Below are 26,766 nucleotides of genomic sequence, written 5' to 3'. Positions count from 1 at the left end.
AACATGTAAAAAGGAAGTCCTCGCGGGGAGAACTTTTAGCAAACGGGAACCACTCAAAGAACAAATAAGGATGTTTTTCTTGTTGCTTCACCAGCTCACAGGTGTCCACTGTACAAACAGAGCTCATCGTGAAGGGTCCTCATCGGCCTTAAAAGATCAAACGAGACAGTGCGAGGGCCGTGGGGCTGAGTTGAGGCCAACTTGGCGCAGGGAGGTCTCCTCGTGATTTGGGCTTTTTTTTTTTTTTTTTAATTTGCAAAGACAAATTTTTAAGTTTACAACAACAAAAGTACACAGTAACGTCCTTGTTGCTCGCTGTAGCAGAAGATCGCTCGTCAAAACACAGAAAATGTCTCGAAGTCATCAGAAATCATCTTTGGTTTTGGAGTTGGCTGTAGTGTAGTCATTCGTCAATTTTTTTTTGCATACTTCCTGGGCGCACAGAAAGAAGCGACTGGGCTTCCTCAAAGAGTGAACATCACCATCATTTCAACTCCAAACCGCTAAAGTTAAGCCAGGCAACTCATCTGTCTGTGACGCAAGTCAACACCAACGGGTCAAAGTTTAAGAAATCATCGGGCGCTCAAGCATCCCTGCTGTCTCGTACAATCTCCACGCGCTGAGTTAAGGTCTTGAATGTCGGCCGCAGTCCCGGGTCACTGCCCCAGCACTCTGTCATTATCTTGTGGATCTAAGGAAGCAAAAGCAAGAACAAATAATGCGGAAGAGGTCAATGAAACAGGTCGCACAGATGTGAGCCACAGTAAGGGGAAATAAAGAGCTACACTTGTGTGGTATAAATAGAGTTACTGACCTCCTTTAGACAATTATCAGGAGCAGGCAGCCTGTAGCCCTGTTTCAGCAGGTCAATCAAATGGTAGACAATCATCTGGCCCTGCTTTTCGTTTCCCATCTTCTCCATGAACACCTGCAACAGAGAATGCAGATGGGTAAAAACTAAGAGCCTGAAAAACAACAATGTTCCTATGTTTGCAAGAAGTCACAGTGCTCAGCTCCCAAGCTCAGTCGAGCTACTGTAACAACTGACAAGGAAGTAAGAACTGGGAAAACGGCAACTCGAGAGACGAGTCAAATTGTTGAAAATAAAAACCAGCCGTTTAACAAAGTGGGGGGGGTGCTGTACCGCTGGTGGGCTGCAGTTCTTGTCACTGCAGGTGAAGAGTTCGTAGAGGACAACGCCGAAGCTCCAAACGTCTGAGGCCACTGAGAACTTACTCTCTGTCAGAGACTCTGGTGCATACCTGGAAAACACGACAGCAAATTACATACGAAGTTCATAGGTAAACATCGGGCTTCACACATTGTTTTACACAGCACTGGATATTAAAGCCTAGTTACCGAGGATAAAGGCCTGACAGAGCAGAAACACATCTCTGCTGCAGTACTGTGCAAAAGTCTTCAGCTACTCTTCATTTATTTTTGTTTTGCTTGCAAGGGGTCAAACGTTCTTGTAATCTTTTAAAGTAGTCTTAAACAACAGAAATGATTTGTTTTGTTACTTAAATCTGACCTCTGAATTATTCAAGCTAGGGTTGGGCGATGTCTTCTTAATTGGCATAAGACGATGTTTACAGTGAAACATCGTGATGAACGATGATATCATCGTCGTCGGGGGGGGGGGTTGGGTGGCTACGACTCATGATCTAATAATAATAATAAAATTATGATAAAATAATAATAATAAAATGGTAGTATATAAGCTACATGGTGATGATTCTACCCAGACTTCCCAGGCTTTAGCTGTAAGGGGGAAAAAAACATCCTTCCATTGCGTTTGAATGGCCCGTGCCAGAATGTCACTATCCGGCTGTTCAGCTGCTCCGCTCGTTAACACAAACAGCTGATCGCATGGCCGCAACTCAGTGCATTTAGGCATTTGGAAACTTTCCCAAACTATGGGAAGTAACCAGAGAAAGTAACCAGAGCAGGTTTCCTTTGATGGCAAAAATCGCTAGGAAGTATCTCTGCATATGCGCTACCAGCACGCCTTCGGAAAGAGTTTTCAGCACCGCAGGCAGTGTGGTCACGCCAGTCCACAGCTTATTAAAGCTAGACAAGGTCAATATGTTGTTTTTTTTGGCCAGAAACATTGACGTGTAAATATGTTGGAATAGGCTGCACCCGTGTCGGCCCTCTTAACCTTTTAAGTTATTACAGTTTAGCGAGTTTCGGTACAGGCAAGTCATGCTTTATGTTTGTTGGTTTTATTATTTTTCTTGCGCTTATATTTTTATTATTCTTTTCTTTTGGTGTTCTGCTGTGATATCATAGGCCTATAGTGAAGTGCATGACGAATTATTTTAAAGCTTTTGCAGTAAAAAAAAAAAAAAAAAAAAAAAAGGTAAATGCCATAGCCATTGTGTTTCGGTTTGATAAAAATAAATAAAAAAATAAAAGTGGGCGTGGCATCACGATAGTTACCATCCATCGTGATGGTGGGTCATAAATGACGATGGACGATAGCAACCCTAATTCAAGCAGAAAAAAGAGCGCCTAATTTTAAAGATGAACCAAAGCCACCTTCAGCAAAAGCAGCCAACATCCAAAAATCAGTGCTCGGGAATAGTTCTCCAGACATTCTGCTTATTGTTCTGTTTTCTGTCCAGAAGATCCCACACTTCTCAATAATGTTGAGGTTTGGGTTCATATATGGCCAGCCGCCAATTCATGATTTTTACTGCTCTTATTTTTGTGTTTTTCTATCCTGGTACGCTCATAAGTAAATAAGTGGCTGACTCTATGATTTTCAGTCTCCCACAGTATCATGAGGTGAACCATGGTCCCAGTCTTTGACAGTTTTATTACACGGTATGAGGACTCATATTTACAACTTTATGTCTCAAAAACAAAAAGAGATGCTGACTGACTGCACCGACTCTCATCAGTGGCGCAGCCGTGGAAACTGCAAGTCAGCGCAAATATTCGGGCACCTTCTAGGATGATAAATGGACATTTCATGCCAACAGCAAAAAGTATAAGAGGGTGTTTTTCTTGATGTTAGCAACCTTGGTGTGACAAACAGAAAAGGGCTTAGTAAAATTTGTTAGAAATGTTTTGAGCATTAATCTCAACAGCGATGAATGCGTATGAGCCACAGAGAGGCCAAAGACTATCTAAAATCACTTTTTCTTATTTGTAATGTGCATTTTTGTCACTATTTATCATATATTTTATGTGAAGTACAATTGTCATGCTGAAAAATGAAGCCGCTGCCAATGAGACGCTTTGCATCACCTTACTGCCTAACAGCACTGGCTGATATGCAGCCCCAACCCACGACAGAGCCCCCACCATGTTTTACTGATGGCTCTGCACACTCACGGTTGTAGGTTTCAAATCGAGATTCATCACTCCATGAGAACCATTGCCGTTCATTTTAGTCCAGTTCTTGTATCATTTCATTTGTCAGCTTTTCCTCCCGTTTCCCTTTCTGAAGAATGGTTTGTTGACAGCCACCTTCAGTGAACAGTGGATGGATCAGCTTAAGGGTCAGATGTATTGATATGTATCAGATTTCCCAAGATATTTGAACACATTGCACGCCGTGCTGAGATATGCCAAATTTTCAGCTTCAACAGGAACAAATTATGTGTCTTTGTGACAGACTGCTGGTAACAAAAACGTCTAATTTGCAGTTTTAAATTGGTTTGTTGCTAAGTTGTCAGTGCCACTGGTTAATCGCTTGCATTCGGTACATTAGGTCCCTAAAACAATGATCAGGTACAAGGACTAGACTGAAAATGAATGAAAGAAAGAAAAACTTTGAAAGACTTTTGCACAGCGCTGCACATGTGTTTAAAGATGAGACACAAAAGGTTACTATACAGACTAAGACTATAGGAAAGCCAGTCAGAAACACCAAAAGTGTATATTCTTTATCTTCAAAAGGAAAGCTTGAAAATTAGTTTGAGCGGGCAGTGTGATCCTCACCAAAAGATGGGGCTTTCCCCAGGCTCCCTGACAGTGTAGTAGTCTTTGTCCTGCGGCAGCACCTTGGTCAGGCCAAAATCACCGATCTTAACCCTCATCTCACTCTCCACCAGAATGTTTCTTGTGGCCAGGTCTCTGTGAATGTAACGCTTAGTGCCAAGGTAGTCCATACCCTGAAAGAAGTCTGTGTGTTACTACTACTGAAGGAAATGATTCCAGGAGAAGCTGTGCAACTGTTTCCCCCATATGTCCAGAAAAAATGTTGTTTGATGTTACCTTGCAAATCTGGGACGCATAGTGCAGCAGTTTCTTGGAATCAAAGTGGTCTTTGTGTTTGATGAGATAGTCTCTCAAGCTGCCAAAGGGGAGATATTCCATGATCAGCCGGAGGTTCCTTCGTCCTGCAGACAGAAGAAAGTTAAGTACGGATGTCTCGCCAAAAGTGTTGTTTGTGAGAAAATACAGACTCAGATCACTGACACCCAAGCCAGTAAGTGTGTGGAAAACACAATGCAAGACAAACAGCTGCAGGGTAAACGAGCTCAGGACAGCTGGTTGTATCATTGGCATGAATAAAGAAAGCAAAAAACGAGGTTTTAATTTGTTTGTGTTCTCTCTTGTGCTTTTTCTTGTGTGTTAATGTTGTGTGCAGCACTGATTAACTGTGTTTGTTTTAAAACGTGCTTAATAGATCAATTTGATTTGATTTAAAAGGCATGTGGACAGCCTGCTGGGAATTTTTCCAAAAGGCACCAGAATGACTTTCAGACCACAAGAAGCTAAATTGTCTGATCCAATGAAAAAATATTGAACTATTTGACTAACTATTGCCAAGCTTGTGGGATCTTTCTGGTCAAAGTTTCTTTACCAAAATATTGAGTGAAGTGTGGACTGGTGAATGGTCTGAACCTATACAACACCTATAGCCTGAGCTAGGTTCAAAGAAGCACTGTTTTCTATCCACTCATTGAGACTTGCACATCAGTGGCATCAGAACTTGGGGTTCAATGTTTTGTCAAAGCACATTTCAACAGCAACACTGCCCCATAACAAAATGTAAGAAACCTGCAAGGGTCTGAAAACTTTCCATAAACACTATATCGAGACCCTGTGGGCGGTCCAAAGCTCCAGTTGGAGAATGTGACGTACAACACAACCGGCATGAATCACTTGAAATCACTGTACAAAGTATATATACTGTAAGAGTATAGAGCAAATGTTGTTTTATGTACCTCAACTCAAGGTTAACTAGATTTGAGGGGGAGCGGACAGGCAGCAGAATAAATCATCAAACTCTTCAGGATTTTGAAACAGTGTCATATTACGCCAGGAAAAGACATTCATACCTGCGCTGTAGCACACTCCTTTGTATTTAACAATGTTTTCATGATGAAGAGATTTCAGGATCTCAATTTCCCGCTCAAAGTCCCTGAGGTGCTCGGCTGTACTGTGCTGCAGTTTCTTCACAGCCACCACCTCCCCTGTGCTGTCCTGCAGGGGGTCGTACCGGCACATCTCCACGCTGCCAAAGTTTCCCTGTGTGGGGACAGAGGGCGAACAGACTCAGATACATGGTGCCATCGTGCCTCTTTCCTGTATCAATGAGCCGCTGATTTAACAGGAAAAAGAACTCGACAGAAAAATGTTCTTTCATATCAAACAGTGCTGTTTGTACTTTAAATGTGGACGGAAAATATCACGAGAATATCTCCTATGACAATGGAAACTGATGATTAATCATGGAGATCTCATTTTTCGCCACTGTACATCATAATTTGTCCGAAAACGCATTTCCAACAACCATTAACGTCATAAACAGATAGACAGAGGCAAGAATCTTCTCAGGAGATGGCGAATTATCAACGGATTTTAGTCATTTGTCTTATCCAGTTAAAGTCTGTGTAATTCATTTATAAATGTTTGTATTGTGTCAGATTAAGAAGATATAAAGATATGATACTGAAAGCATTTTATCTCTATAGTTTGTGTCCAGGATTTTGACAGGAACTGTATCTACAGAGTGTGAGTGTGTGTGTGTCGGTCTTACTTTGCCAAGCTGCTTGAGGAAGATGAGGTGCCTCTCCTCAAACTGGGCAGGCTCCTGGCTCTCAGCAGCCCACGGGAAGCCAAAGCCTCGTGTCCTGTTGGGCACCATGTCACTCTCCACCAGCAGCTCATAGTCTACAACGTCAAATTGAAAAATAATTTGCCTAGAATCCTCAATGACAAATGTGGGTGTGGGGTATAATACATCGGGATAATCTGCACAGTGTGAAGTTGTGGCCTTAAACTGTGGCTCTGACAGAAGGTTACGTGGTTTATTTGTGTTTCTACCTGGAGTGAACAGACTGTTGAGATCTCTGATTATTGCTCTGAAAGAGGGCCGGTGCAAAGGCTCGTAGTCCATACAGTTGTTTATCAAATTGGCAAGCTCTGTCCATTTGGGAGCTGGCAGCTGATGTCTGTCCTCATAGAACAGATACTTCTGCACATGGATGGAACAAAATTAACAACCTGCATGCTTTCAACTTGGGTTAGAAAATGATCGAATGTTCTGGGCAAAAAGGTTACACCGTTTGCAGACATTAAATCCCTAGATATTCGTCCGTTGTATCTGCTGTACTTCCAATTTTACAACAAAAACACACCCGTTCAAAATTAATGTGCTTCTTCTTTTTCAGATTTTTGGCCAAAGAATTTGACACCAATCCCAAATCTCTACAGTATCTGCAGGCAGCAACCAGTTTGTGTAATTAAAAATCTAAACCTCTGTAATAGACATGATATGTCATTCTTTAAACTTTAACAAAACTTAGTGTATAAAATGACACCTAAATCTGTTTGTTGTTTTAAATATTAAACAACACTCATTCATCTTTAAGCAACGCTTTCTTTGGGTTGTGTGACCTTTGAGCTGTCCAAGGTGCTGAGCGGTTTGTCTCCCCCAATGCAGATCTCCCAAAGGGTGGTCCCAAAGCCCCACTTGTCTGTGGCTAAACTCAGATTTTCAGAGTTTTCAATGCACTCAGGGGGCACCCAGGGGATACGCTCCACCAGAACTATGGGACAGATTGATAAAAAAGAAAGAGGAGTTAATAGGAATATAGAGAAACAGAAAGCAAAGATGACCACATTGTGTCCATGTAGGTAACAGATAATCACACTGGTGCGAAACCCCGAGTCGGTGAATTTTATTCCTTCATGGCATCACACACTCATGACGTACAAGCTTTCAGTATGTCACAGTACTGTGTTTCTCACCTTCTCTGGGCAGCACCGTGATGCTGATACCGGGGTCACTGAGCTTGATAAAAGGCAAGCTGCCCGTTTTCCGATCCTCCTCCCTGATCAGAAGAACGTTCTTGGCACAAACATTTCCATGAATGATGTTTTTGTCTTCCTGTATGTATGGTATGACAAAGACATATATTTTCATGCTGTAAGAAATGTCTTATTATGCTCAAAAATAAGAGAAAAGGCTCAAATACTTTTATTCATAGGTTAGGGGACTTTGTTTTCTTTTTTTTAATTTCAGTATGTGTAAATGTGTCTGCAACATAAAACTAAAAGTTCTGTATGCACCAGGCTGAATTGAACTGATTTAGGTCTTACCAGGTAATGCATAGCCCAAGCGAGCTGCTTGGCCACTTCTAGCTTCCAGGTGATGTTAACAGAAGTTTTATTCTTTTTCAGGTAGATGTCCAGCGACCCAAACTTTCCGTATTCCTGCACCATCATGTCTGACACGGAGATGAAGAGGGAAGTGCTGTTATTTTAAATTGTTCGTTATCTATTTTTGTTTTTCTACAGTAAAAATTGTAGAATGTAAAAATTAGACATCTGAGATCTGGTGCATTATTCTTTTATCTGTGGTCCTTGAGAGCTTCACAACTTCTTTCACATGTGCTTAACTGAATATTTAGAGTTTGGCACACTTTGGTCCACTCAGTCATAGATGGAAAGAAAGAGTGCTCAGGATCTCAATCTGGGACGAGGATTTGCCTTTCAATAAGAAAACAACTTAGAGGACATCAAGAAAACTCTGTAGAAGGTACTGGAGTGACCCAGCCACAATCCATACCACAACAGGAGGGCATCTCTTGAGGGACCAGAGAATGGCTGTGTTTTTTAAAAACTCTTCATCCAACCTTGTGGAGCTTGAATGATTCTCAAAGAAGAATGAGATAAACATCCAAAGTGAAGTTGTTCCAGGTGTCTAAGATCATCCCTATGAATCCTTCAAAGCTGCTGTCACTGCTTTATTACTGATAAACTGTTACTGAATACATTTCTCGAACAGAAACCGTGTGAAACTTGAAAAGGCCATAAAATGATCTGCACAGCACTGTAAAATGTGCAGTTTTTTTCTTATTTCTTTACAATCCTGTTTTTATCTTTCCTGTTAACTATCTCCCGACATGCAGGAAAAGGTAAAGGGTTCCCAGAGAAAGGATAAAGACAGCACTGGCTCTTAGTGGCTGGCTGCTTCAAAGGATTTTATGAAGTCAGAATGGGACAGGGCCAAGTTTATGCCCTCTGTCTGATTGTCTCAGTTTCCTGCAGGGATTTGAAGATGGTTTGTGTTAATCCTCTTGAAACAGTTGTTTTTAGAGTGACCGCTCTCCTCCTCTCTTCAAGAGACTCATAAAGTTCAATTCTTAACATTCAATAATCAAACATTAGTTTGGTCTTTTCATTTCATCTGCACATTGTAACTTTCCATTTTTTGAGTGTAACCACAGTCCCTGCCTTTGTGACAGTTACTGCCAAGTCGAATGGGTTTGTGTGCTGCGCACTTACTCTCATCGCCACAAACACAGACGCCATAGTTAAGGAGCAAGTGCTTGTGGGAGAGCTGGCTCATCATGCTGGCTGCCTCAAAGAATGACTGTGAGGAAGAAAAAATGACAGAAGAGAATTTTAATTTGAGCCTATTCACATTTCTCACAGTAATCTTTTTTTTTTCTGTTTCTTCTTCAATCCACTGTCTCTGGGTCATTCATTCAATAAACAGGCCAACCTCTGAATAATTGCGGTGAGCCTTGTCCAGTATCTTGATAACAACGTCCATCTGGTGTATCTCTCCGTAGTCTCCCCTCTCCTTCCTCACACCGCAAAAGATCTTGGTAAATGTTCCTTGGCCCAAACTTTCTCTCTGAAACACAGTTTTATTGTACTGCCATGAGACTACATCAGGAGAAAGACAGAGTGCATTTTTCTGACTTTGGACCAAATGGAAAAGCTTAGCACCCCAATAAACCCTTTTCCCAAAGAGACGGCACTCTGATGAAATTGGCACCTATGTTTGCAACGTTCGCCGCCTTCTTTCAGCGAGTCCTGGACCCAGCCTTTACTGGAACATGGTATTAATAGGATGGCACGCCAAAGCATTGCCAAAACTTCGTAAAGCTGACCTTTAAAACCGGCAGTTAAAAAAACAAAAGCGCTTTCATCTGCTAAACAATGAATAAGGACACAACACAGTAATTCATAAGAGCGCCCTGAGGTACTGAAACAGCCACTGCCTTTTTCCTGCATCACATCCGCCATACAGAGTCAAAGTCTCTCTAGCCCCTTTCACACTGCGACCCGCTACCTTAGCGGGTACAAATTGCACCTTCAACCCGCGTCGAGCAATGTGAACGCTTGGCGTGTTGGTGACCCGTGTCGCCTGAAGCCGAGTTCAGGGGGCGTTGCCTAGTGGCAGAGCGTCACACGAAACACATAAAATGCTGGGCGTGTACAATGACGTAGGCACAAGCCATGCGTCGGAGGTAGGGTTAAATACACCTTGAGGACTCGTTTTTGCAATTGTATATGCAGTTCATGGAGATGTAATTTTACGGGGTGTGGATGGTCACAACGTGGGATGCCGCCGAAGAACATATGCGGAGAATACAAGAGCACTATAGTCCCCGAAATGTGGCGGTAAATAACGTCCTCTGCTCGGAGGCTGAGGAGCACGCGGACCTCCTTGTCTCCCGAGTTGGCCATCTTCAAAAATGTCTCGAACTTGATGTCGGCTAAAACAGAGTAAAACTTGTCCTCACCTGTCGCTGTTGTTCTGAATCAGCTGTCCATTCTGTCTTTTAAACTCCTCACGTCACGCCCAGGTCCGACCCGCGTCAATTGCATGCACACCAAACTCGACTCGGCTCGGCAAAAAGACTAGGGTCCGACGCCGGTCGAAAGGCGAGTCGAGTTGACACGGCAGCCCGGGTCGTCAGTGTGAACGCAACAGCGGACACGCTAAATTCGCGGATTAAACGCGGGTTATTCCTCAGTGTGAAAGGGGCTACTGTTAATGGTGTCAAGTTCAATCGTCCAACAGGAGTCTCATACCAGAGAGCTTTAAATGAACTACACTATTTTGTCTAAACCAGGTCTGCGTCCAGGTCTCTGATGCTTTAAACAAAAATACATTGAGAATGTACAGAAAATAACACACCTCTAATTTAATCCTGCGCCCTAATGCAAAATACAGAAGTCATGATTCCCTGAGAAGACATGGTTATGTACGTTTGTGTGCTCATAAGAAAAGCTAAGAAAAAGTCACGAGGTGTTGTCTTACGATGTTGAGGTCCTCTTTGCGGATCTTGTGGAAGACCATCTGGCTGATGTGTTTGTGCAGCGAGAGAGAAAGGGGAACCTCTGCCCCTTGATTGTTTCTGCACACCAGCAGGTTGGATTTGTCTGAACAGACAAATGGGCAGGGCTCAGGATCAGTCAACATTTTTAGATATACACATAAATGAAAGATCAGTGCAAATCAAGTTTTTATTTGTTTTTTTTTTTTTTTTTTATGTAGAAATGTGTTTTACAGAAAAACTGTTCTGAGAAATGGAAATTTGGTGACTGACTGGCTTACTGAGTCATTACGGCATCATCCCTTTAAAGATATAATGGTCATCTTTTGCTGACAGGTAATAAGAAATGGCCTGTTTACAGAGTTGCAGTTTATTTACGTAAGTAGATTGTACCCTATTAATTTACTATGGCTAAATTTCTCTTACTATGACCAAACATTTACCCAAACTTGGATTTATCTTTGCCAATTTGGCGCCTGCTTCCTTTTGGTGATGAAACTAAACCACAAGGAACTTGATAAGTAGCATGTTGAAGAAGAAAAGCTCCAACATGCTTATTTTTCTTTCATTTTTTTTTTCATCAGCGCGATCGAACTGCATGATGCTTAAGTCTACTCACGTCTGATGAGATCTACACAACACATAGTTACACACGTGTGTGCTGTCTTGATTGAAAAATTAAAAAGGAAATAAAAACAACATCCTTCCAGATTCTTTTAACAAGGCGTTTGATAGGAGGAGAAGCTTGGATTAGCTAATCAGTGACAGCATGCACTTAAGAGATCTTGGAAAGAAAAAAAAACCCATAAATGTAGACAAAATAAAGAACTAACTGTACTAAAAAATTCCTTAAGGAATACCTTGAAGCCCTACTCTCCGGTTAATCAATACTCATTATGCAGTTGCATTTATCAGGTTGAGATTACTGTAATATAATGTAATTATTTCTATTTTACCAGCTTAACCATGTGAAATAGTGTTTGCAGTTTCTCAGAGGAGACCCTCTGAAGAACAGAGGAGTATGGGCAAAAAAGTTCGAACCGCATTGCGTGAATTTGAACTCTGACCTTTGGGACTGGGTGGGCAACACCTGGTCAGCTGAAACGTGTACCCATCAGTGCGAAGCGCCTCCTTCTGGTAGCAATGCATAAGTTCCCTGAGTGAGCCAAAGCTCCTCTTGGCGCCACTCAGAATGAACTCCCCTGACTCCGTCTTCACAATCTGACAGTGCTTGTAGTCCACCATCGTTTCATGCTGAAAAGCAAAAGGAAAGTTATTCCAACTGATTGTATGTATGAATATTATTTCTGACGTACTACAGATAACACTCTGTGATCATTACTATTACTGAGGTCCATGTCAATGTTGGTAAAACTGGTCACATTATAGTGTTACATAGATGGAGTTTTGCTTTTTGGGGAAATCATGTCTCACTGCTCCCTCTAGTGGCTGAAATGCTGCACAATATTTTAAGACATATTTATTGTAGACAACAAAGCAAGGCTGCTCAGTTTCTCCATTGATAAAATAACCTCACAACTCTACAACATAAAAATTCATAAAAAAACATGTAGAATATAGCATATGCTTTGTTGTCTACAGTAGTAGATCAACCTTCATCTTATTTTGAAGCTCCCAGCTCCCTGAAGTGACGTCGACGCAGCTTTAGCTGCAGAGAAGCTATTAGGCTTGTGTTGATAATAATAAACTCCTAGACTATTTTCAAACTTCCAAATGCATCGCTTTGTGAGTACAGACCATATTTGTACTACTGTAGAAGTTTGGTGTCACGGCATGTGATTTTAGTGTGGTAATTTTGGAGATACGGACCAGGATCCATTAACCCTTGTACGAAGCTATTCGGGATAACTCAGTAACTCAGCTGATGTTCAGTCAATATCGAAAAAACTGCGGGTGGGCTACTTGGCTGGATATCACGGTTCAAATGACCCCAGGTTGAATCTACTCCGGAGTATCACTTTAATGTAACTTTAAACTTCTTCCTTACACAACGACCTTACATTAGTCTGGAATTGGCGAGATAATCTAGTAGTTTTGCTGGTTCTATGTAGTCCTGGTCTGACAAATCTCTAAATAGACTGTGTTGAATCAACCTTGCCTGTGAGTAATGTGAGAAACACAGTATTTCCTATTGATGTGGGTCAAACATTAACAATACTTACCCCAACTACAAAAGACATGAAATATTTGTCATAGTCTCTGGGGCTGCACCGAAGGATGTACAGGCCTTGGCAGTTACCCGAGCGACGCAGCTTACTAATTGTGAACTCCATCCTGTGATCAAAGGGACAAATGTGCTTTAGGTTGTGTGAAAGATCTGGGGATGTGGTTGCTTGACAACATTAGCGTAATATGCTGTATTTTGAGAGTAATACTCACGAAACAGGGCCATGGCAGTAACTCTGAATGCCCTCAAGAAGCCTTGGCGGGGCTATCTCTTTACACAAGTAATGATGGGCATCGGCGACTAGTCGGTTGTATCCGTCAACTAATGATACAAATGACAGGGCCTCTGAGAGCGAATGAAACTCCAGCTCCTTAGTAGTATGGAGACAGATGTGGAGAGAAATACTTATTTTAATCTTATATCAGTGGAACAATACAGCAATTTATTAATTTATGTAATTCATAAGTCACAAATGAGAATAGGTAGACTTGGTCAAGTGATCAGCTCAAATAGTAAAGCATACTAAACTGCAGCTGCGGCTGTAGAACTAATTACACAATAGAAAACTTGGTGGTCTCACTCAATTCATGTAATCGTGGTAACACACAACTCAACTAAAAAGTTATTTAAGCAAAAAATAACCTTAGAAAAGCGCTTAAATTGTGCCGCATAAACTTAACCACAGTAGCACATGCATGAGGTCATAGCTCTAAAATGATCAGAATGGAGTAGAGAGCTTTAATCTCTCTAAATGTTGTTTTCCAGACTAAAGACAATGAGATTAATTAAATTAGAATAAAGCAAAGTAGATACGTTTTTTAATCTTCCAGTAATAGTAGGGCATGGACTGAATAATTGTCAGCATCATTATTATTATTTTTAGTAGTAGTAGTAGCAGAAGCATGTACTATACCAGTATCTGGTGGTCCTGTCTGGTGAGGGAAACTATGCGACTCTCTACAGAGCCTTCCTTATTTCCCTGTTTGATGCTGATGTCAATCACCTCTGGGAAATCACAGTATGTCTGCAGCTCCTGAAGACAAAACAATAAGTAAAGCATAGTGGTTTGCTTTTTATCTTGTTTTTCTTTACTCAAGATACCATCCTACTGTGATAAATTAACAAACGTATTCCCATGGTAACACAAGCAAATCTCTAGGTTCTCACCTCCTCTCCTCCCGTCTCCTCTTTCCCTTTAGACCACTGGATCCCTGTGTTGCCCATGACAACGATGGTGACCTCTCGTGAGGAGAGGTCAGTGACTTGAAAGCGCTCAGAGTAGAGAGAGGGCAGGAGCATCTCCAGGTTCATCAGGTATTTGAGCTTGAGGTTACAAACGGTGGCCTTGCATTCGCTGAACTGCTGGATGAACCTTCTGAAGCGGTAGCGGATCCTCTTCCGAGTCAACAGGTTATACTCCTGGATGCGGCTTCGCATGCATCTTGGCAGGAAAGATTTGTAGCTAAAAGCGGGGAGGTGGTCGGAAGGGGCGTGGGTGTTTGTTTTGTGCAGAGATGGAGATGGAAATAACAAAGAGGAGGGGATGAAGTGTCAGCTCAATGAACACGTCAGTCCACTTCACAACAAAAAATAGGCACTCTTAAAGATAAACTGGATGTGAAAGAGAAAAACAATTCCAAGTAGTGACAAAGTGGCTGAAGATGCAATATTTAAGAGCCATTTCCAACCGAACTTTATCACAAAGAACACAATATGCTGGCATGTCGCACTTTAAAGGTAAGAATGGGTGCACCAAGTGCATGAATCTGAAACTGTCTGGGATTAATCATCAATATTTTCTTTTTTTGTGCGCATGTTTTCTAATGCTGTCAAATAATACTTTTTAAAAGATCAGCAGCAAAGGCACATAAACCAGGTGGAGTGTACAAATATTGTACTGGCTTTACCTGGAATGTTTTTGTTCTCAGAAAAGGTGATCAGTACCTGGCATTTTTGTGGAAAATGTCTCCCAGTTTGCTAGCACAAGACTAGTATTCAATGTTTAAAAAAAGAGATTGATTGATATAAATACATCCAAAGTCCAGCATTCATTTTTTTTTTTATCACTTAAGTTCTTATCCATCTTCTAAAACCACTCTTAACATTTAGTTAATTAGTATTGAATTAATCTTGTGTTCCATTTGAATTTGATGTTTTCTCTTAAAATTGAATCAGAGACTAATTCAAAGGAAGGGTCCCTTGCATGCTTTGTCACAATGAATTCATATCCACAATCATGGCCACTTTGTTTAAGACTGTATATATTGTATATATCTTCTTTTGAAATCAAAGTCAGACTAAAAGTCTTAATCTAAAGGTACAGCATCCATGCTGTGCACTGACGCTGTTGGTGCATTATTCATTATTCTTAACCCCAGCCCTTGGACTTCTATAAAAGGTTAGAATACACTTCTTCAAACTTCCAACCAGAAAGTCTGTTGTCCCCTTAATAAATTCAATTTCATTCCTCTTTCAGTCCTCTTTCAGTATTAGCAGCTTTACAAAGTGACACAATGGATACATTTTTACATTACAAAATCAAAATAACGTGATATTCTGTTCGGTCAATACTGTTTATGTCTTGTGGAGGAGTGGACTTTACCTAGTATCATTGTAAATGTCCACTGGTGACTGACCACTCTCTTTGGCGAGCCTCATCATGTCCAGCACAGCCATACCCAGACACTCCTCCTGAATTTCATGGCTCACTGGAATATGAACCCAGCCGTTCAGAAAGTCACTACGCCACTGAATAAGGTAAAAGGGAAAAAAATGTGTGGGAGAAAAACTAATTAAAGTGGGAGAGGAGGAGGATAAACACAAAGAAAATATCAAAGTAAAACCAACTAACTTGATTCACAAGCATGAATTATCAACGTAGAATAAGGTTTTCTGAAAAACTTAAAATCCTTCACTTAAAGTTTTCAACCTGTAAACAAACATGAAATAAGCCAAATTTGAGGCGTTAGATTAGATTATTGAGTCACCAATCACACAAAATAGTCATACCCTTAAGATATAATTTAAATGTGTGGGGTACAGTATATTCACCCACTATACATACCCACAGGTTAATGATTCAGTTAGTTGAGCTATCAAGGAGGCAGACCATTAAATTAGCTGAACAAAATGTCAAAATCAAAAACGATGACAACTGAAGACCCCTAGAAAAAGGAAAAATAAACACCTGCAATAGACCTGGCAAGTCGCAGACAGACTGTATGTTTGTCCGAAAGAACAACCATGCTGCGCAAGACACGTGTTGTCAATGTGACAGCAGAGATAAAAACAAAGCCGAGCAGCAATGTGTACATGTGTCTGAAATTTGAGCAAGCGTGTGGGCAAGAAAGTAAAAAAAGCAGAAACTATTTACAACACTTGTACACACACAACAGATATGTATGCAGAGACACAGGCAAACACACGAGGGACCCTGACATACCCTTGTTCCCCATTTGTGCTTGTTACACACTGCCTCACCACCCCACTTCCTGTTTTGTCATCTATACGAGACAATGGGCTGACATGGGAGACAGGCAAACTGGCAGTCACAGAGAGGCAGGGAAGTGCACACACTTTATCTCCACCAAACAGTTTTTCTTATCACATTTTTACCAATAAAATAAGACAGAGAAAGTATTTTGTTGTTTTAGCAAAGGGCAATGGCCTTGGAGATGTTGTCCTCTCGTATGTACACAGTTTCAGAATGTTTATGCAGAGTGCCCTCATCAGAGGGAGTGACTGACCTGCTGGTGTAAGGATGTGCAAAGAATTGAGACTAACCTGAGAAAAAAGGTATGCCATGACACAATCATCCATTACAGGACTTTCCATCTCTTTGGACAAGCCATAGCGATGGGTGTGGGTTGAATTGCTGCTGTTGTACCAGCCGGGAAAATAGTATCTGGACAAGATGGGTGACCACAAAAAATTGACTAAGAGAAATCAATGTTTAAAAGCCAAAACTTGAAATACTGGAAATAGCTTTCCAGTACTGAAAAAAAACCAATATATACAACATATACATATATATATATATATATTTCTCACCTGATTCTGAAGTGCAGTGTCTCACTGGCTGAGTGATGCGGTTTAAAGATGTGATTAGGAGGAAACCAAATCCGGTCATTTTCCCTCATTAGGCCAAACAAATTGGAGAACAGGGGATTAATCTCTGTAAAGATAATAAAACAAATCATCTCAGCACTCAACACCGTGAAGTTAATGTTAACTATACAATAATACAGCACAGACAATCTTACTGTGGCATGGCAAAGCCATATTGCATGTTCAAATGTAGTTCTCAGGAATGATAGCAATGAGAAAAACCTTCTGCGACTCTTCAGCACTTTAATTGCACATATTACAACAACTTCCCCCTGATATGAGATCACTTGCATCTGGTCAATATTAAGATATTCAGTCATACACATGAGAGGGATTTCCCTGCCATTATAAGTCTAAAAATGAAATCCCTAAACATTTTTATCACACCCCAGTTTATGGGAACAAATTTTTGCTCAGTGTTCTTTAGAGAGTTGTGGTTTTATTTGTGGTTTTCCTACAATTCTCCTCTTTGAAACACCATAGAAGGATGGGAGAGCCACCCACCCCCACAGAACCCCCACAACCTCCGGGCTGCAACCTCAGCATCTACGTCCTTCAGTGACGTAGTAAAAACCCTGCACAGGGCGCATGTTTTTTATACCTAAAAGGCGATGGCGAAGCACAGAGGCCAATGATCTGAGGATGCGTCCCTGCTAACCTTCTTCTGCTTGAACGTCAACCCCAGTCGTCTTATATTGTTTCCTATAATTCCACAGTTCATCGTTCTGTGCTCAGGTGTGTTATCAATTGTGTCAAGTGGAATTATCAGTGAGAAAATGTCATCTTACAGCAGGAAGCACTTGCAGTCGTGAAGCAACACCATGGGGACAGAGGTGCTGCCAAAGAGGAAGTGTGCTCAACCACAACAGGGGAAGTAAAGTCAAAGTACAAACAAAGTTGATGCACGAGTCCAACCTTGTATCACTTATCAATAAACCAAATTCTTAAGAAACTGAACACAAGAAAACAGTTTCATTCTGGATCGGGCTAGTGCACAGTATTCAAAGGTTACAACTATGTAACAGAACACCTGATAATATCAAACTGTTTAACATTCTGTGGGAAAAATGACTAATATCTAAAAATTATTAATTTTATCCAAGTCAAGTAACATCAAGCATGACTGCACGGAGGGTGAAATCGTGATGGTGACAACAATATATCCTGCTCACGCCACTCGCACGAGCAAATTTGACAAAATATTATGACAGTTCAATAACTTACATCCTAAAGCTAAGCCACATAAAGAGGTGCCATGCCTGCAGTATAGCTGTGGTTAAAACATGAAAGAGACTGTGAAAGACATCCAAAGAGGGAGAAAGTAGAAAATGAGAAGGTACAGAAGAGTCAAGGTTAAAAAGAGGACTGATATAAAAAGGTATATTTGCCAGCTTAAGGGGAATGGATGGTGCACGGGTGTGTGGCAGAAAGAGATAGAGGGTGGAAGGTGAGAAAGACAGACACAAAAAGAGCCGACTTCCTAATCTGAGTTTTCAAGAGAATGCGAGAGAGCACGCTGAATGCTATCGTTTCCACACAATACACGCCGAACAGCAAAAAAATAAGACAAAAGCTTTAAAAAGAAAACTAAATGCATGTAGAAAAATGTGTGACTCCCGACCGGTGGATGGTCCATACAACATAATAATAGCACTTTAACTTGACATACTTTTGAAAGGGCACCAGAAAAAGGCCTCCTCTGGTCTGACTGACACTATCTCATCAGGGGGGACTTGCATCTTCCCAGAGATTAGGGCTAATCTCCCAACACCCAACGTTTGAACTAAAACAGCCATGCACAGCTAGCTTCTTGAAATACAAATGGGATACGAAGTAAACAGAAACGGCAACATGAAGAAAGTGTCTTCACCACAAGCTGACGCATACATTTTAACACTCCTCAGGATGCTTTGAATGATCAAAGTTTAATCACTGAGCTGGTGGTGGTATAAACACATGTCTTTCTTTGAGTGGATTGGAAGTGTGCTTAACCGTGTTTTACTAAATCTGATTGGTAATTCGAGGGCTGGTAATACACCAACTGCTCGACCTGAATTAGTTCAGGCTAGAGTTCCCACACATTTCTATTGACATGTGCATACCAGAGAGGGAATGGGTATGATGAAATGTCAATGCACACTGATACCTTGTAAACAATAGTGTTGCAACATTTTCAACTCAGCAAAGATGCCAGTGTGAAACCGAATGTAGCTATTATATCCTACAGCTGCATATAATAAACGGTTTAATCAACCATTAATGAAGTTAAAATAAAACAAGTCAAGATTCTCCTGTGACTTGTTTCAAAGTGATCCCAGCAACATTGTGAAGCAGAACTTCACAATGTTGGAAGAGCAATCAGTTATGTGGCTTTCAAACATCGGTGAACATGACAAACTACACATTTATTAAGTCAAATTTAACATGGCGTATCAACAGCCTATGAAACAGTGCAGCATGATAAAGGATCATAGTACATAGTGTTACTTTGTTTCTTTCCTCTTTGTTTTCAGATGCATGAAACAGATGTTCAGTTGTTTTAGTTTCGCCGCTATCAAGCAAACGCTTTGACATCTGCTCAATAAATGAACTTCAGGTGATTAAATAAAATGATGTTTTGAATGCCCGGACAAATGGGAACTGAAGTGACTCACCGCAGGCTTTTGCTGCAGTGATGCACATTTCCTCTGCCACGTACTCTCCAGGTGGAAAAGTGAGCATGTTTTCAGAACAGTTGGTCCCGCCTCGAGCCTTCCCCGGGTTGTAAAGGTGGATAGTTAAACAAGTGGCCTCCATTTCCTGCTTGGGGTCTGAGTCAGGGTCCACTGAGAGAAGACCACTGAGATGTGTTGCTGGATTGGGAGAGGGCGGGTCCATGTCTGTCAGCAGAATACAGGCCATGTGCTGCTTAAAAAAGAAAAACAAACACCTGTCAAAAGAAAGAGAAATAAAATTAGGAGCCAATTAAACAAAAAAGAATGAGAGCAAACAGAGAGGTCAGGGATTCCCTTTAATTGACCATTGTGTTATCTACCAAGCTGAAATCTGAATATGTCGACATAAAAAAAAAAAAACGGTGGCCGACACATATATCAGGAAACCAAAGAGAACATTTTCACAATCACAGAATCTAAAACAACAAATTTGAACCAGATCAGCAACAAGCTGTTGTTTTTTTATGTCACAGTGTTGTGGATGCATCAGTATTCGGACGTGGACGATTTTGAATCCATTCACAAACGTCCAAATTACGATTATTTAAATAAAGTAATACAGACAGTTCTAAAATGCGGAACTAAGAGGCGCAGTACGCGTCATCTCCGGGACACTATGGGGAGCGCTCCAGGAGCGGACACGCCGCACGGAGGAAAACAAACATGGCTGACTGCAGCTATCCAACTTGCTGTGAGATCTGAACAGCTCCTTCTAATTGAAAAGCAGACGTGTGGAAATATTTCGGCTTCTACGACGTTGGCGATGGAAGCGAACTGGACGAGAGCCACGTTATTATGACGTTTTCAAGGTGTAGTGCAGGGAAATATGATCCCAACAAACAAATGCACTGTTTTTCAAAATTGCAAGTTATGAATGCTTATTCAGTGAGACAAAAAGAAATGTTATGAAAAAGTGCATCAATATACATAAATTAAAGACCCATCAATAATCGTTTTATGATCGAATCATAGCCCCTGAATCGTGATCGAATCGTGAGGTGCCCAAAGATTCCCACCCCTAGTTATGGGATATAGTAACTGTAGAAGGATATGTCCTGTACTGTTAAAGGATCATTCCAACAAGGCCATAAAAGGCTCTGGTCAAATACATGCAACAACAGATTCTTCTTCTGAATTTATATGCTGAACGCTTGTACAACGCCTTGTACATTTTTTTAAATATATCTTTGGGCTTTTTTTGGGCACACATAATCTAGTTTGCAGGCCTGACTATAGCAACATAAATGGTAAACAGCTAAAGTGTCTGTTTAGTGGTATGAGAATGTGTAGCGGTACTAAATGGTAAGAGAAAAAAAAGAAAAAGTTCATGGCCAGGGAAAGACTTTAGGAATGAGCAACACAGTAGCTATACAGTAATAGTTTTTAGCCTCACATGCCTACGTATAAGAATGAAGGAAAATGCAGCACTCTCGTCATTTTGTCTGTGTTTACACACCCAAAAACGTTTATCACAAAGCTACAGGCAGAGTTACAGCAGTTTCTGATGTGTCTTATCAGGTCCTCAGTGCAAGCTGGCTTCATGGCTATCAGCACAACCCCACTTTGCTCCTTATCACTGCTCAGTTATAATACTAGGCCTAATTGCTAGTGAAATTCCCACTGAAAAAACAGTCGGGATTAAATTCCCTGTTGGAGGAAAATTAAATAATATTAATAATAATAATAAGTTTATTCTGAAAAACTGGGAGATCTGACTGTGTTGGAAGCTGTAATGTAATTGCTTTAAACGACCGTGAGTTATCTCGTGGTCTTCATGGGCAGATTTTCAGTCACAATTTCTGACCCAATTAGTCATCATTAAAAAGAAACAGAAAGAGAGAAAGAGCAGGGCCGGTTTATTGGGAATTTGAAAAGGAAATTGAATGAATACATGCAGCATAATTCAATCCCCAACTGCAGTATCCAGTTGTGTTAGTCTATTTGTGTGCACGTGTATCCCTGCGCTCATCAGCTGGAGGCTCAGCTCGCACTGTGTCTGCCCTGGTTGACCCGGCATCGGTGTATCTCTAAGCCACACATAAAGATATGCCCATTCTGCATATGGAATATATTGCCATATTTGCCCATTTAGTCTGACATTTTCATAGAGACGTTATAGTCAAGAATGTGTTCCTGTCTCAAGGAAAATCCTTAACACTTGACACTTGAATCTACAAACAGAAACCCAGGAGTGAAACTAAACTCTAAATCGAAGACGTTAAGGTTGAAGATACAAAAGACTCGAGAGCTGCTCCAGTACAGTTTAAGTACTGACAACAGAGAGAAGAGTGGAACAATCTGCCAATGGTTGGCCATGTGTTTTGTGCACTCTTCTCTGCTATCAGCTTGCAGTCAAAATATAAATCATCGCAGTTTTGTTCAGCTTGGAGCAACTTAGTGGAATAACCAAAAAGCAGCTACAATGACATTTATGGCAGCTGTGAAGGACCCACAGGTCTCCATGCTAGGATGGTGGAAACCGTGCTTACTGCATATACTCAGCAATAACATCAGCATTCACTATTTCATTATGCTACAAAACCAAATGTTTCATGTTTGCCAAACCGAACCATCACATCATTCCTAACATAATGTTTCACTGTCTAGAAGTCCAGAGCTAACACATACAACCCACATTGACTCAACATTAGAAGTGCTGCCAAAGATTCCCCAAGTGTCTGCAAAGTATGAATACTGGTTTTGTTAAAGCTCCCAGCTGCAGTTTCTTATTTACTTATTCTAAACAATAAATAAAATAAAGAAGTCCAAACAAAATGTAACTTGGCTTTGTCTGATTTGGCCCAACACAGCCCTAAGACATTGGCAGCTCTGAACTTCTGACCTGAACTCACAAGAACAGGAAAGGAAAAGCCCAGAAATTTATCAGAAGGGGAAGACAGGACGAAAAACTCTGGACAGTTACTTTTTACACTGTGTGCCTGACAGCCTAATGCACAAATCATTTAACCCTTCATTTTTTCTCTATATGTGAACTATAAAGAAACATAATTCATACTTGGTTTTCTCATTAAAATCAAATCCAATATCTGCAGCTCAGCTAACAACATCTGGCTGTAAATGTGAGTTCTGTTATCTAAAATTCAAACATTTTGAGCAAAATTAAAGACCAAGGGTAGTAAATGACCGGGCATTCACAGTGAAATTAAGTTGCATGACCTCTAACTAGATTCCAATATTTATCTTATTTGCTTTGTTAGATTAAAGGGGCAAACCTTCCTTTTATACAACAACTGCAGCTCAGCAGATCAAACCTGGTCTTGACAACCAGTCAACCTCGCTTTTCTAGATGTAATCAGTTTGATTTCCTCCAACAGACGCCAAGTCTTTCACACAGGTTGATCCAGAAAAACAAGGCAGTTGATGACACATACAGTGCTCCAAATCCTTGGTGTTCTTTCTTTAGCTGCAGCAACACATCTGACATGCTGCCACTTCCAAATAACTCGACACACCTTTACAGTCTTAACTCAGAACCAGCTGTTCAGCGGCTGCCCCTGTTAAATCAAAGCAGTTCCACCCCGCCCCGGCATTTATTATTACTCCGTCGTATCCAACAACTATTTCAATATTGTCCTGGACAAACATTGGAATTGTTTAAATATATTACCCAGCCCTGTGACATGTTCTACCACCCTTTCGCATATTGAAAAACATCTTGCAGACAACATCATGACAAAATGCATAGAAGAGACCACAAGAATGACGTCACGAAAGTGAGATGAGTAGCACACGGGCACACGTTTCTTTTTCTTCTCCCTACTGCACAGTGAGTGTGCGCACGTGCAGATGCTTGTTTTTTACACAGTGCCAGCTATGGTTAAGTCAAAGGGACAGAAATATTTTTGTTAATAAGCTACGAGTCAGAATGATGCAAAGGAATGTCCCCTACTCGCTCAAAAACCACATGTGACCTGTAAAGACAAGTGTCTGATAAATTAAAGCTTTAAGTTACTGACTGAAATGTGTTGGGAGTAGATTTTCAGTCACGCATGACAACATCACTTAAGCTGCTTAACATAAATAAATCAGGGATACACAGGGCCTTTCCACAGTGTGGAATAGATTGCAGTGACAGCAAAACAGACACCCTTCGCTTTGCTGCTTGTTCATGCTCCATTTCAAACCAGTCAAGTCCTTTTTCTCTCGCAGCAGCAGCTGATCTCCTTCTATGACCTGAATAAGATGTTATCAGAATGTTACACATGACCCCCGATGCAAGAATAATGTACTTTTCCCACAACATGTCAGTGTCACTGGTAATGTTCTTCCAGAAAAGACCTAAATATGAAACGCTAAACCGGGTCCAAGTGCTTTGACATATGAATCAACTCTGCCCACGTACAACAGAAACATTCTAGAGAAAACATCTAATTTTTGAGACAACATGTCCAAATCTTAAACAGATATATGATAAGCATAGCCTTGTTGCAATAAATATAAACTTGACAATTTCATACTTCCTGAGCCCCGGGGTTCCCTTAAGATGGTATACAGTCAGAATAAGAATCCATATTAGTATTACTGGTTAGGGATGATTAAAACATTGCAAACTACACAGCTTCCCCACTAAGAACTGGAGGAAAAAAACCAAGCAACATTGTGATACCTGAACTGGAAATGGCCCACTCTGAAGAGAATTAAGCAAACTTGCTTGCAAAATCAACCATCGATAGGATATGCGTCAACATGAATCACATGACAGTAACATCAAAGCACTAAAAGCGCACTCAGCAGCCAGTACATTGCGCGTACCTGATAAAAGTAATACAGTCTAATACAACATGAAGGCTGTTCAGCTTGTTTGCTGAAAGTGTATGAGACAGGTTAAAGAGATGGCACCTCGTGAAAAATCAAAAAGTATTGCTGTGTGCTCAAGAACTGATGGTCGCTTTGGAGAGAAGTAGTTAATGTACTGTTTAACTGTACCGCCGCTTTATATTAAGATGTATTATAAAGCAAAACGTCTCTGTTGGAACTGTTAATTTAGACCCCTACCAATGACTGAGCCCACAGTCACAGAACAGAGCCACATTATCACGTAACTAACGGCACAATGCAAATGCCAAATATATGCTGGAATGAGTTTAGATGCAGTGAACTGTGTGCTTTTGTTCTCCAGATAGAACTCAAACAACTGAGGCAAAATAGTGCTCGAAGGTTGACCAACTGGTGATTACTTATACTGGCAGTTACCATCATTTGGCATAAACTAATCTTCTCAGAAAAACTTTTCATATCATTTCACAAAAAGATACTACAACAGCGCTTGCAAATCTCTCTCTCTGCCCAAACTGAAGAAAATCATGGCACATTTAAGACAAAGTTCACATGATGCAATACTCATCTCGAAAGTGTCATTTATTTTGTGAACGAGAGACGCCAAAGGTTGTGGCAAGCAGACCAAAACTCTGTCATAAGCATTTCTGTGAATCCTTCTCAGAGGCTGGGTAAGTGGGGTTACAGTAGTTACTGTTTACACTGCTGTGTAAGCTAATTAAGAGATCTATGTCTCCTGTGCCAAGTTGCTTAGTCCTTTTAATTCATTTACCATGGCGGCTGTCCACGCAGAAGTCAAGGACGACATAAGGTTTGTCACTGATGGTGATTAAACATTGTATTTTGATCATCTTAGACTTTTATTCTTGCTGAGGTGATCACTGTTACAATGTCTAAGGCTCACTGCGGCCACATGTTTGGCAGTTGTTTTTCTCTCCAACAGCACAGTAATTCATTAAGATGAGGCAGCACACCATCGGAGTTCATGTGTTTATCTGTGAATACCATAAAGTGGCAATTCACATGTTCACTTTGTGGACGCTTGAGTTCAGAATTAACCACCGTAATACATCTGTGCAGTAACCTGCAGTCTCCCATGAAAAGAAGATGAACATTCATTTGGGGAATCTCTGCTCTCTGATAGGTTAAAACCAATTATTCATCATCTCTCACGGGGTGGAAAACTTACCGAAACATATGACACACCATTTCTTGTCAGAACATTCCCAGTAAAAAAATCAAAACAAAAGCAGAATGCAGATACTTGCCAATCAGGCTTTGGATATCAACTTGAAGTGACTGGCTTTATACAGATGACCATGCAGACCATAATATGGTCACAAGAGTTATATTGCTTATATCTGATGGGGAGATTTGTGACATTTCTAAACATGTGCACAGAATGTACTGGAGAGCTTTCTGCTTGAATATGGTATATTGGCTCCAAATAGTCATGCCCAATAAGGTAAAAGTAAATATGAATCGCTCATGATAAATTCGAAATGTAAAATAAATAAATAAATAAATAAATACGTGTAAATAGATGTGCTCATCGGAGTCATTTCTGATTCTTAGATCTTAATGAGAGTATTCTTTCTAACTTTGTGTTTTCACACACTTTTTAACTAAATAGTGATGTGTTCGTCTTTTGCTCTGCACTTTTTTATTTGTACAGCTGTTAACAGTGTAAACAAAAGTAATGTCATCCGACCTAAAAAAAACTTGACATAGTTTGCTTTAATGAAGTCGAACAAGTTTTTTGTTTTTTTTAACACAGATCACAGAGCTACTCAACTTGGTTATCAAGCCTATTCTGTGTTCGGGTCACAGCTAATATCACAAACACACACTTACTCAACTTGTTCCGATGTGCTGTGGCTGTCCGATTCTCCGAAGGTCAACACGGGTCGATGTGTAGTCCAGCAGAGTCAACTCGGACGAGCTCGCGGCATTAGCTAGCTAAGCTACAAACCTAACGGTTCATAACAGCTATGAACATAAGTACCGCTTGTTTCTTTAATTGCTCATCAGCTGCCATTCTGTCGCCACACACGTATTCTCCACGGCTTTTCTACGTTTACGCATATTATTTAATCTTACCCTACGTGCTTGTATTTAAGTAAAACAAAAACAAAAAACCAACAACTGCACACCAACAGCAGTTCTACTATCTTTACTGTGACAGTTTTGGGAGGGGGTCACTACAGTACGACTATGATGACGGCGGTGGTGGGGCGGAGCAGGATGCCTCAAGTTTTCTTCTGTTCTTCCGCGTTGAACACAAAAGCTGTTACTTAACAGATGAAATGTAAGCCCCGGGCGCTTGAAGCAAGGGACAGACTTGATATCTTGTGCTGAAACGTGAGGTGGTGCATGTTGTAATCCCAAAGACAACAGCCTGCTTGTGCCCTGACATATTGCT

The 26,766-nt window shown here is 40.8% G+C and overlaps 1 protein-coding gene across 3 annotated transcripts; it reads right to left on the bottom strand.

Moving 5' to 3' along the window:
- Window positions 1–226: 226 nt before the first annotated feature.
- Window positions 227–26,528, bottom strand: jak2a (Janus kinase 2a). 3 transcript variants are annotated; one of them, XM_075455644.1, is made up of 24 exons: window positions 26,199–26,528; window positions 19,488–19,762; window positions 16,777–16,900; window positions 16,510–16,630; window positions 15,329–15,474; window positions 13,894–14,188; window positions 13,640–13,759; window positions 12,939–13,096; window positions 12,722–12,833; window positions 11,606–11,792; window positions 10,523–10,644; window positions 8,972–9,106; window positions 8,752–8,839; window positions 7,564–7,691; window positions 7,213–7,351; window positions 6,859–7,010; window positions 6,286–6,436; window positions 5,999–6,132; window positions 5,298–5,487; window positions 4,228–4,352; window positions 3,952–4,124; window positions 1,145–1,262; window positions 815–928; window positions 227–691 (listed from the first exon to the last, which is right to left on the bottom strand). In XM_075455644.1, the coding sequence occupies exons 2-24, from the start codon at window positions 19,732–19,734 to the stop codon at window positions 584–586; spliced, it is 3,387 nt and encodes a 1,128-aa protein (XP_075311759.1). In that variant the 5' UTR covers window positions 19,735–19,762; window positions 26,199–26,528; the 3' UTR covers window positions 227–583. The 3 variants fall into 3 exon arrangements, with proteins under 3 accessions (XP_075311759.1, XP_075311760.1, XP_075311761.1); XM_075455645.1 differs by having other exon boundaries at window positions 26,204–26,528; XM_075455646.1 differs by lacking the exons at window positions 16,777–16,900; window positions 19,488–19,762; window positions 26,199–26,528 and adding an exon at window positions 16,169–16,246 and having other exon boundaries at window positions 16,510–16,579.
- Between the last annotated feature and the right edge of the window lie 238 nt (window positions 26,529–26,766).

The sequence above is a fragment of the Odontesthes bonariensis genome, chromosome 22 (genome assembly GCF_027942865.1).
Source record: "Odontesthes bonariensis isolate fOdoBon6 chromosome 22, fOdoBon6.hap1, whole genome shotgun sequence".
In the NCBI taxonomy this organism is placed as follows: Eukaryota; Metazoa; Chordata; class Actinopteri; order Atheriniformes; family Atherinopsidae; genus Odontesthes; species Odontesthes bonariensis.
Note: the sequence above shows the minus strand (reverse complement) of the source record. Positions and strands in the feature narration are given on the sequence as shown.